The sequence below is a fragment of the Rhizophagus irregularis genome, chromosome 4 (assembly GCF_026210795.1).
Source record: "Rhizophagus irregularis chromosome 4, complete sequence".
In the NCBI taxonomy this organism is placed as follows: Eukaryota; Fungi; Glomeromycota; class Glomeromycetes; order Glomerales; family Glomeraceae; genus Rhizophagus; species Rhizophagus irregularis.
In genome coordinates, this window is record NC_089432.1 from 2,491,660 (window position 1) to 2,504,218 (window position 12,559).

The 12,559-nt window shown below is 26.5% G+C and overlaps 1 protein-coding gene across 1 annotated transcript; it reads right to left on the reverse strand.

The window, feature by feature from the left end:
- Positions 1-390: 390 nt before the first annotated feature.
- On the reverse strand, positions 391-3,076 carry OCT59_023875 (uncharacterized protein; the record flags this gene model as incomplete). The annotated part of the gene is made up of 7 exons (XM_066135024.1): positions 391-1,119; positions 1,242-1,471; positions 1,599-1,931; positions 2,003-2,339; positions 2,432-2,607; positions 2,690-2,768; positions 2,834-3,076. The coding sequence occupies 7 exons, from the start codon at positions 3,074-3,076 to the stop codon at positions 604-606; spliced, it is 1,914 nt and encodes a 637-aa protein (XP_065991094.1). The 3' UTR covers positions 391-603.
- Between the last annotated feature and the right edge of the window lie 9,483 nt (positions 3,077-12,559).

Here is a 12,559-nt window from a genome sequence, read left to right on the forward strand (position 1 = left end):
TAAATAACATAGAATAAGAAACATTTCCTGTAGCAGTAGTGGCTTTACTATGGCAGTTAGTGGAAATTTTATTTGTAGTAACTGGAAAGAGGGATATTGGGCGTCTTCACGAACCCCGTGATTGAGATTAGGATTGAGATTGGGATTAAAGATCAGCATGAGATTAGGATTAACGGATTACAATAAGAATCATTAAAAAAAATTTGAGAGTTTTAAGAAACTATCAAAAAAACTCGTTAATAATTTTATTTTATAAAATTTAATTTTATGTCGAGACAATAATATTTTGTTTGAATCTTCATTATATAGTAAGAGTATAATACAAAAAAATAATAAATAACATCAAAAATGCAAATATAATATGCAATATAAATTCTACAAAGATTAAATAAGTAACATAAAGCTTATTTGTTTTATTGTACAAAAGTATAATATTATGCCTAGTAATATATTAATAGATTATGAATTTTATAAAAGTAAATAGACATCTGTTTATAGTTATTATAAGCAATCATAAATAAAAACTAAAATAATTATTATAATATTCTATTTAAATATTTGAACAAATACTGTATTCTTAATTTACTTGATATAAATTGCTTTTTATTCCCTATTAAGCATTTTTAATTTATTTTGAGCATATTGATTTCCTTGTTCAGCCGATTTTTCGTACCAATGAATTGCTTTATTTACATTCTTATCAATTCCTTCTCCATTCTCGTACATCTTAGCAAGAGCATATTGAGCTAAACTATCTCCTAGATCTGCTGCCTTTTGAAATAATTCAAAAGCTTTTTTCTCATCAATATCTGTTCCACTTCCATGATAATAGCAATATCCCAAATTACAATATATTCCAGGTGAATCTTCTAATCCTGCTGCATGTTGATATAATTCAAATGCTTTTTTATTATCAATATCAGTTCCAATTCCATTTTGATAACAATATGCTAAATCACATATTCCAGATGAATCTCCTAATTCTGCTACCTTTTGATATAATTCAAATGCTTTTTTCTTATCAATATCAGTTCCAATTCCATGTTGATAACACTTACCTAATTTATATATTCCATTTACGTCTCCCAAATCTGCTGCCTTTTGATATAATCCAAATGCCTTTCTTTTATCAACATTAGTTCCAACTCCATAATAATAATAATATCCTAAAAAAAATTTCCATTTGCATTTCCTAAATCTGCCGCCTTTTGAAAGAATTCAAATGCTTTATTCTTATCAACAGCAGTTTCAATTCCATATAAATAACTATATCCTAAATAAAGTATTCCAATTGCATTTCCTAAATCTGCCGCTTTTTGATATAATTTAAATGCCATTTTTTTATCAATATCAGTTCCAATTCCATGTACATAACAGTTTCCTAAATTGTTAATTCCAAATGCATTATTTAAATCTGCTGCCTTTTGATATAATTCAAATGCCTTTTTATTATCAACATTGAATCCAATTCCTAAATAATAAAATTTTCCAAGTAAAACAAGAGAATTTAAATTATTTTAATAAATTGTTAATCTCTTGCAATGTTATGTTATGATTATTAAGATAATTAAGGATTTTCTGTTTTTCTACTTCTTTACCATCATAATAAAGAAAATTAAGTATATCATTAACTATTTTATTGAAGTTATTTTCAAAACTGTTATTTGATGACATTGACATTTCTATATCTTTTGTATTCATCATATTAAAATTTTGAATAACTTGAGATAAATCTCCATGTAATGAATTAATATTTTTAGAAATTTCAACATCTAAAATTGGCTGTTTATCGTTTAATAATTGAGTATCCTTGTTATTATCATATAAGTGAAAATCTTTTATAATTATATTTTCTTTTGTCATAATTGCTTTTAATTCATCAACTACTTGATTGATAGTTGATCGATTATCAGGTTCAATATTCCAACAATCTACAGAAAATTATCTTCAATTAATTAAATTATATGGTTTATAATACATATAAACATAATTTTATAATTACCAGTATAAATTTTTATATAATCTATAGACGTATTGGGAATAGGTGTCTCTCTGAGGCCTTGTAGAATACTTAGAGCCAAACCAACATCATACGGTATGTCATGAAAAGGAGGCTGACCACTAGATATCTCCCATAGTAGTACACCAATGCTATAAACATCACTTTTATTATTTAATACATATAACGTTGTTGTACTTCTGTTAAAAATTTTTGGATCAGTATAAGGAATTATTCCAAATGTTTTTGATTGAGAGTTGGATGTTTCTTCAATTCTTTTTGATAAGCCAAAATCTGATAGCTTAATATTATTCTGATGGACTAACACATTATTGGAGTGCTATTTGATTATATTAAAATAGAATAATTAAATTAAGATAAACTAATCATTAAAATACATTAAGCAATCATAATTAGTTGTAAATTTATTACCAAATCACGATGCATGATCCCTTCGTTATGCAAACATGATACTGCACAAACCAATTGGAATGCAAGATTAAATTTATCATTCCAAGTGAGATTTTCAAAATTTTCTTTTAAATATTTTCGGAGAGTACCATTGTCGGCGTATTCCATTACTAACATATACTTTTTTCTTTGGTTTTCTTTTAGAAAAGAAAAAAATTCGCAAATTAGTTAATTAATCAAAGTTTAATATAAAAAATAATATTATTAGAACTTTGATACCTTTACTGGAAGTTGTGGCTGTGATACCATAAAAACTGATAACATTATCATGAAAATCAACTTCACGCTGAAGTTGAATCTAGCAATAAATAGAACTCAGAAATGTATATAAATAAATTGAAATATGCTCGATATTAAAATTACCTCATGAACAATTGCTTTAACTGTAGCGTCATCGAAATTAAAAAAGGATTTTAGAGCATAATTTTTGTAATAATTTTTCCAACTTGCACGATAAACTTTTCCAAAGCCTCCAGAACCAATTTTTTGAATATTACAAAATTGGTCAAATTCATAATATTTAATAAGTTTTTTAGAAATTGCTTCTTCTATCCAATTGTGCTCATTTGAATTTTTAGTAATAGTAAGTTCAGCGTTACTAGACATAGTTGAATACACAAAAATGTTTGCTGCGGAATTAATTTTACGTTTTCAAAATTGGGAAAAAAAATTCGAAATATTTTTTTTTTTTTTTGTAAAACCATTTAATAATAAAATGGTGTTACCGGACATAAATTTTGCTGATCTTCAGCATGCAGGACTAACTACCCTAGCGTTCCCCCAAAAAAAAGCACTGGTGGCCGGCATTATGCGGAATTATGCACTGTCACGTGAACAGTGCGGTGACAGATAAGGTGTGACAAATAAGTTTTTTCCAACTCGAAAAAAACTAAGTCCCTCAGATAAATATAAACAATGAAAACACTGAGGGGTGTGACGGATGTGATGATTTTTTACTTGGACACGTGACCAGTGCTTTTTTTTGGGGGAACGCTAGCAGGACTGCGCCTGAAAAAGATCAGCGCACTTGCACAGAGATTCAAATAAATAAAAAAGATTGGTTAGGATAGTATCATGCCATGTTTATATTTATTATGAAATTTTTTTTTCTTTTTTTTTTATAAACAATTTTTTTTAACAAAGCTTAACTGTTAAAAAGAAATATAATATTAAATATTTTGTCCCAAAATAAAAATAAAAATAAATATTTCCAAATTTTTTATCCTTTTGACCAGAAATTCTACTTTAATTAAATTAAAAAAAGTTGACACTTGACACAACGCAATTCTTTGTAAATCTTCTATTAATTTAACATTTTGCGCGTGGTTTTACTATTTTAATTCAAATGATACTAACAAAATTTATTCTCACATTAGAAAAAGTTAAATCACTTTAATGATGCATTGAAAATGAAGTAAAATTTTAACTTATATCGTTTTATACGCGAGAGTTTTAGCAAATGTGTTAAAAGGATCACTGAGTCTGAAACTTTTTATTTACATTAATATTAATGAAAAATAGAATTAAATTAAATTAATGTATCTTTAAAGAGAACTTTATCATGAAATTATTAAATCTGTTTGCTGATTAGATATTGTCGTACAAATATGAAATATCCTCGTTATATTATGATTTCTTTCGAGACTATAAGTACTGTAAATATATTTTTTGTACACTTTTTACAAATATGATTAATTAATATCTCAGCAAAATAAATTTCCGCATATTGCAAAAATAAAAATGTCATCACAAACTAAAACGTTTTTTTTAAAAAAAAATTCTATGCTTGAAGTAATATTAAGAATAAAATTTAAAGAGTTTTCTATTTGTACACTGTAGAGGTCGAAATTACCTGGTGAAATTATTAATTTTGGGGCGCAGTATTATATTTAATTTAAGTGTATAAAATTTTCTAAGTATTTTCCGGAATGACGTTAAACTATCAATTGACGTAACTTTGTTACGGCAGTTACGTCGGTAAAGTTTGTACCTCTATTTACTTTATTTTATTTTATATTTTATTTTATATTTTTTAGGGGATTAGCGTCCGTAATGACGTTAAACTATTCGTTGATTTTTATTAGATTAATAGTTATTAGATTTTTTATTGGTTAATTACTTTTATTTGGGATCGGGCTATTCGAGATTTCAAGATAACCCTGGAAATGATCTACATAATCGTTGACGAACATGAACGAATAATTTATGAGATCTAGAAAAAGAAATTATTAATTTAATTGGTTCTTTATTTCTTTTTAAAAGTATTACATTCAATCAGAAAAGTAGAAAATTTAGAATTTACCTTTCTTTCTTGAATTTTTCATTTTAATATTTGATTTTACATATTGTTATGAAACTCGGGAATTGTTTTAACTTTTATCAAAATTAATAAAATGTTTTTGTAGCTTGTGGTGGCAAACGTCTTTATGACGGGCACAAGTTCTGCAACACCGGGTGTTCAAACACGGGTTTCCAAAAAGTAAATTTCTATACCAATCATTTAATGTTGAAATCGAGTTTATTTAAACTTATAAAAAAAACAACGTAATTGTCTTATTAAATCTTTTATTTCTTAAGTTATTTATTACGAGCAGATATTCGAAATTATGCGAATTTTATCCATTTTAAAATTCTTGTCTTTAGTTTAAATTGATCGTTAAATTTGATGTTTTGTTTGTCGATTTCTGTTCAGACATAACGATAAGAATTTATTTTATATTTTCTCAATATTTCTTTTTTTGATATAGAAAATTTGAAATGAAAAATTAATTACATATTCTAAATTATATTTTATTGAAAAAATAAATTAGATTTTGAATGAGTAATAAATTTCTTGGAAAGGAATTTTTAGACGAGTTCAATCTAAGTTATTGTAGCGAAAAAAAATCAAGTTTCAGTCCCTTTTATGACTCACGTCACTTACTTTTTTGCCGAAATGACCAAAAAAATAAATTTTGAAACAAACAGTAAGTTCCATCTTTTAGGAAAACTTTTGGAAAAATTTTCATATTATACCCCTAGATGGTAAGTTTATTTATATCTTAATTATTATTATTTGCTAATTATTGTTTACTGCTAAATATCAAAACTTTAACATTTAAGATATATTTTTCATGTTACATTTTAAAGGGAGTATATTGTATCTTAATTATCAAATTATTAAATTATTTACTAATTACAATTATTAAAACATTTAAAACTTTAACTTTTGGATGTATATTTTACTTTATAGATGGTAAGTTTATCTATTTTGAAATATATTTTAAAACGAATTTTTTCTGAAAATATAATATTTTATGTTAATAAGATTTATCAAAATTATCATAGGACCAGTATCTTATCTCCAATACAAGCAGATGAAATTACAATCTATTTTTGGGAAATAATTGAATAATTAAATAATATCATTTTTATTATTAGAATCTAGATATATTACACAAACTTACAAATTTTCTTTGGGCGGTAATTCGGTAAGTGATTTATTTAAATTATTGATCTTTTTTTTTATCTTATCTTTAATATAGACTTGAACGAGGCTTATAATGGTTTAATTAACAACTCATATTTGCACTATTCATCGATCATTTAAATCTAGTGATAATTCGTTAACAGTTAGAATTTGGTAAATTAATTATAAGTATAAATTAAATCATTAAATCTTTTATTATTTAGCAATAGATTTTTATAGTTTTTTTTTTGCTATTTACTAAAGGAAAATCTCATATTTTATTAACTGAAATAATAAATAAGTTTAAAATATATCATTTTTGTAACAGGTATAAATAAAAAGAAAATAATAATAATAATATATTTATAAATGACAGTAAAATTATATGTTAAAATCACTCAATTTACAGTCGTCACTGGATATATCAAACCCTACCCTCTGTTCCAGGATGTTTAGTTCGAGTTCGATATAGGCGAACTCGTTATATACAGTAGTTGATTGAAATATCAGATATTGCATGTATCTCTGTTAAATATATTGTAACTTAATATTAGAATTATGTGTCAAACATATGCTGGAAATATAAGATCAAAATGTTTTTAGAATATGTTGAATACTAAATATGTTTTTGTTATATATAAAAAATATATTAAAATAGTTATTTTTATTGTAAATTAACCGTCTAAAAAAAAAAGAAAAAAAATGAAATGTTGGAAAACATTTTATTAAAGAAACAAATTAAAAGAAAAAAAAAGCCCTTTTATCTCCTGAAAATCTCGACTTACTAGTAATTTGATTGACACAGCTTAAAAAATGGTTTCAAAAAAACTCAAATGAAAACCTTTTTCGTATTAGTGTCTTAAATCTTAAGACACATTACACTTACAATAAATCATACCCCTTGCATTTTCACAGTTTTTGAGGTAGTCTAAAGTTGTTAGCTTTTACTTTCATCAATTTATCAATTGTTTTGGAATCATTCTTTTGTGTTAGTTGATCGAACAAATCAATAAATCTCTCTCAACCTAGCAGCTAGTAGTGTTTCATCCAATAACCGGATTCAACCGGACCCTGATAATTTTTTTTTGAATATCCAGATGGTCGCGAGATAAATTCCGGTTAAAAATATCCGGATTGATCCGAAATCCGGATAATAAAATAAAAAAAATATATATATTTAAATCGAATTTATGTACGTAATTGTGGCGCAGCAATTTTGAGAAATCGATATTATTGTCTTTTTGTATAATTCTTATATGTCTTATCTTTCATTTTCATGTTTTTTTTTAAAAAAAAATTTTTATATTATAATAATATATTTAGTGTGCAAGTGCCAAAAAAATTTACATTTTTTTCGAGTTTTCATAAAATTGAAACTACTAATATAATTCAAGCAAAATTCATAGTACCGGCCGACACGTTATATATATATAATTTTTAAAATAACAAAGTTGCCATGAATTTTTATTTACTGAGACCGGTCTACAAAAAAGAATTACAGCTGATTTCATAATTTACGAGAAACTTAGAGAACTCGGAAATATTCGGCAAAGCTCAAAATAAGATAAAATAAATTATACCACCATTCTCGGAATAGTACTCTAAAATTAGCGTATAATTTTTATTTTATATCAAGCTTTACCGAATATTCCGAGTTCAGGACCCAGAAATATAGTTTGCGTATTTTGAACTAAAAAATCATAATTTTTTGATAATACCAGTCAAAATTTTATTTCCTAATATAGTAATCGACTGACATTATCATAATTTCGGCCCTGAAAAAATGTGTACAGCTCATAGTAAAAAATTTTTTCATCACCTGACCCTATATATATTTCTGGATCCTCCAAGTTCTTTAAAACTTGTTAAGTGTCCCGTACATTATGAAATCAGCTGTAATATATATATCCTTATCCGGATTTTGGTTTCTATCCGGATCGAAACCCTCATAACCTTTATAATGGTAAAAGCAAATAGATGAGGAGCGTTAGGAAAAAATTATTTCATCCAAACATAGTCCTTGGAGTCATTACCTCTCTGCAAATTCAATTGCATAGTATTTTTTTTTTTGCATTTTCAGTTCTATTAATCGCCTTCTTTTTGACTTTTCCTAGAAATTGTAAGTGATCAATCCTTCTTTTCATTTGTCTTGAATGATATTTCTTTACGCACCAAAATTTAAAAAACATGTCTTCTAAAAAGGAAAATACAAAACTGTTAGAACGGTTCATTAAAATACATAAAGACAAAAATGAAGTACCAACTTCTAATGCATTAACATTACCGGGTAAAGAATAAAACGAAAAACTCATCAGAATAACAAATCCTTTTTGATATATTTTACACGTTACTTTTTCATTGAAATTGTATGCAAATAGCGATTGAAAAATCAATAATTGAAGATTGTCTGGAAACTGAAGTACATTTGGAGAGTTAGGAACACAAAGAAAATCTTTAGCACGGCACGAAAAGACAAATAACAGACAGCCCAACAGCAAGGATGGCAACTCACTTAAGAAATAAATCAAGTATGCTTCCCCACCCCATGGTTTTTTTTAATTCTCGACAATATTTTTAAACTTCCCACATAAACGACTATTCTGAAAAAAGAATGTAAAATGACAAAGTTATAACGATTATAAAATGAAAACCCCTTTATTGGAAAATTTAATTTAAAACCATTATTGATATAACTTATAAAAAATTATGTACGCCAAAATCTTTTTAAGAATGAACAATTGTAAAAGAGTTAACAGCACAATGATAGAGAATGAAAAAATTAATGACAAACTGAGATAAAAAATTGAGGTGATGAAAAAAAAAGAACTACGCAGGAAAAATTACACAAATCATGGATAACGATAGTCTAATATTTATTAAGTATCCTAATAGAGGAAAACTTTCATCTCCTTTTAGCTCTAATTTTCATTTAAATCAATCGCCATTGCTCCTAATATAAAAAAAAGTGAACGAACCTCTAACAAAACTTGCCAAGAAGGTTCAAAGCCTAAAATTAATTTATAATAGAAACTAACTTACAACAATTAGTCATTACTTATTAAACTCCAAAAGTCTGTTTAAAACAAAACTCTATTCGACAATATAGAATTATTAAATCCATCGAAAAAATAATTAGCGGAAGCTGGTAAAGAAAGTACGAAGAGAAAAAGTTTCGTTATATTTTTTTATATGACCGATAGTATAAGTGCGGCTGTTGCGTTCACGTGATATTTAATTACCGAAAAGTGCTAGGATGTCACACCGACTAATTAGATCAAAAGTATATCAGCTAGCTATAAAAATTTGTATATTGGAGGCTTATTGTTACACGAAACTTAAAATTGATCAAATTCATCAAATTCTTTATTAATTATTTTACTTTACTATAAAAAAACCCAAAATTCCCACGAACATCATATTTATTATTATTCTTTCTTTGGTTGGATACTATTCTTAAAAACTATTGCAAGGTAATTACGTTCATTTTTTCAAAGATTTTAAAAATGGGTTGATATTTCTTCTTAAAAGAAAATATTTGCAAAATATGATGTTCAAAACCAAATTCTTTTATATTAAAAGGTGAAATAGGTATCTGAACGTGACCTTGTTCTTAACCTATCTATAGACTTGCTGTAAAAATTTGAAAGTAAGTACACGTTTCAATAATAATGTGAAACATTTTTAAATATACTAATTAGCATATAATAATAGATAAAATGCTGAAGATCTCTAAGAAAAAAATTCAGTCATGTAGAGCGAGCTAACTTCTTTAGATAGACAAAAAGCAACCGTGCAAGACACAAGTAAAGCATGTGATGATGATCAATCAGAAAAATTTTGATTGACCTTCAAATGATAGTTGGTGTGATCATCAGATGACCTAATTTGAGTCAGTTCTTGAAGTCGGTTCGAAATCGGTTTGAAGTTCAGAACGGTTTTTATGGTTAAAAGTAGTTTTAAGCCTAAGAGATTCAGAATCTTTTAAATTTAAGATCGGTTCCAAAATCGACTCGAGTCGACTCATTTTGAACTGATTCCATCCCTACCAAGCACTCATACCGATTGCCATGAACTATTGTATTTATAATATTATTAAGTGTAACTGAAATATTCTAATGATTATCTCGTGCGATTCTGTATAGTTTACTGCGGTTTTTAAATACAATAAAAATCTCACAATATACAAATTTTATAGCTAGCTGATATTGCCTATAATTATCGTATCGTCTTAATTTAATTTGATGATCAAAATACTAACTAAGAAATTCAACATACGGTTAGTCGAATGCCAAATATAGTTAACATTGGCATCATCTGCCGTAATATTTGCTTACTTTGTAAAGGTTGTGCCGTATTTTCGTCCGACATATTGTAATTAATACATGTCACGTAACTTATATAATTGTGTAACACAACGCGAAGATTGACCCGGTATTATGAATTTGGCCGAAATTAAGCATGTGTCGTAATTTCGAGCCGTAAATCCGAAATTAGGACTACGACCCTCCAAAATGCGTAATTGTTATTTACGGCAAGCAACACTATTAACATTATATATGCTTATATGCTTATTTTAAGTTTAGAATACGCTTATACCTTCAAGCTTCAAGCTTTATGTGTTAGAATTTTAAAAAATATATTTGTCGATCACTTCCTTAATTATGATTTTTATATTGTATTAGCGATGGACTTTAACAGTTAACGGTTTCCGTTTTCCTCATTAATATATTATAATTATTGGATGAAGGACATTAGATCCACAGCTAGTTTATCCACGCATGGACCAGATGGTAGTTAATGTATATTGAAAAAAAAGTGATATGCATGGGGTAAATAAATGATGAACATAATAGCAATAAAATGATAGACGAAAAAAAAAGATATGCAAAAAACATAATAAAATGGTAAAAATGATAGACGTAAATAAATTTAAAACTTGTGAAAATGATTAATTTAGTAACATAATAGTAATTAATAGAATAAAGAAATTAGAAAGAAGTGCAACCCTCTGCGGGTTTTTATTTTTCATATTGAGATAGGTTTCACTACAGGGTTTCACCTTAGCAATAAAAAGTATCTTTTAAAAAAAAATCAAATCAAATAATTACTAGTAAGATTTTACTTTAATAGATAAACTTTAAAAGAAAAGTTCAATTAAACAAAAGTGAAAATAGGAAAACCAGTGATTCTTATCTGCGTCTTTGAAATCATCTATATTTTCAAATAAAATCTTATTTAATTTTATAAAATTATTTTAAAAAAATAATGTTTGTTTATTTTGCAAAAAATACATAAAATATAGCTTTCCAATTATACCGTAACACTATAAAGCATTGGTATAAAAATGCAAGACTAATTCGTCCCATGCCAGTCTCTTTTATTTTAGACGTATAATGAATAAGCAATAGTTCCATACAGAAATATTAGAAAAACATATTCTAAAAATGTGCGAGGTAGATGGCGACTGCAACAAGGAAATGACCTTAAACATACTAGTCGTGCTACTACTTTTATCATGAAAGGTCTCCATTTTTAACTCTTTTGCTAACATTTTTTTTGTCAAAAAATCTCCATCACTTATTTTTCAGACGTGAAAATCAGTAGTAAAAGTTCCCTAAATTATATAAATAATACATAAGAAATTCAATTTCTTTATTTAATTTTTAAAATAATAATATATTTAATATAAGAAAATCAATTTCTTGGCTTAATTTCAACTAATAATTCAGAAATTTTAATGCTATCATACGAAGTTTTAGTTTTAATAGGAGTACTCATATCTACTAAATTAATTTCATATTTCCTAAACAATAAAGCCATCAAACAAACTAATTCTATCATTACCAACTTTCTTCCCGGACATAATCTTAATCCTCCACCAAACATGATAAAAGAATTCTTTTTTGGCTCAAAATTTTCAACCATCCATCTATCAGGATTAAATTTATTAGGTTCTTCCCAATAATCATCATTATTATGAATGGCTTTAACATTAATTATAAACAATGTATCAGCTGGCCATTGATACCCTGCTATTTCATTGGGTTTATCAATATATCTTGTGAACGAGTGCATTATCGGGAAAACGCGAGCTACCTCTTTTACAATAGCTTCACAGTAACTTAAACTATAATAGTCATCTTTAGTGATTGATCGTTTTTTATTACCTTGAAATATACTATCAATTTCTTCTAGCATTTTCCTTTTCACATCCGGATTATGTACAATATAATAGACAATTAATGAAAGCATATTCGAAGTCTGTATTTGAAATAAAAAAAAGGAATGATTAATATTATTTTAAGTTGAAATTATAAGCGTAAAATAAACCAAAATTTACTTTACAAGTTCCATTAAAAATTCCATCAAATAAATTAACGCGAATTTCAGAATCAGTCATAAATCTACTGGCTCCATCATTTCCAATATAATTAACATCACGAAATGTATTTTTGATAATCAACGTCGTCAACATATCATGCGGTAAGGGTTTATCCAATGGTGTATTTTCAATTCCACGCCTACGTTTCTTAATGATTGCATCCAGTCTTTGATTAATAAATCCCATGTTTTGAAGTACATCATCTGATATATTTTTAAGAAACGGAACAAAATTTCGTAAGAAGGGAGGAATCAAGAAA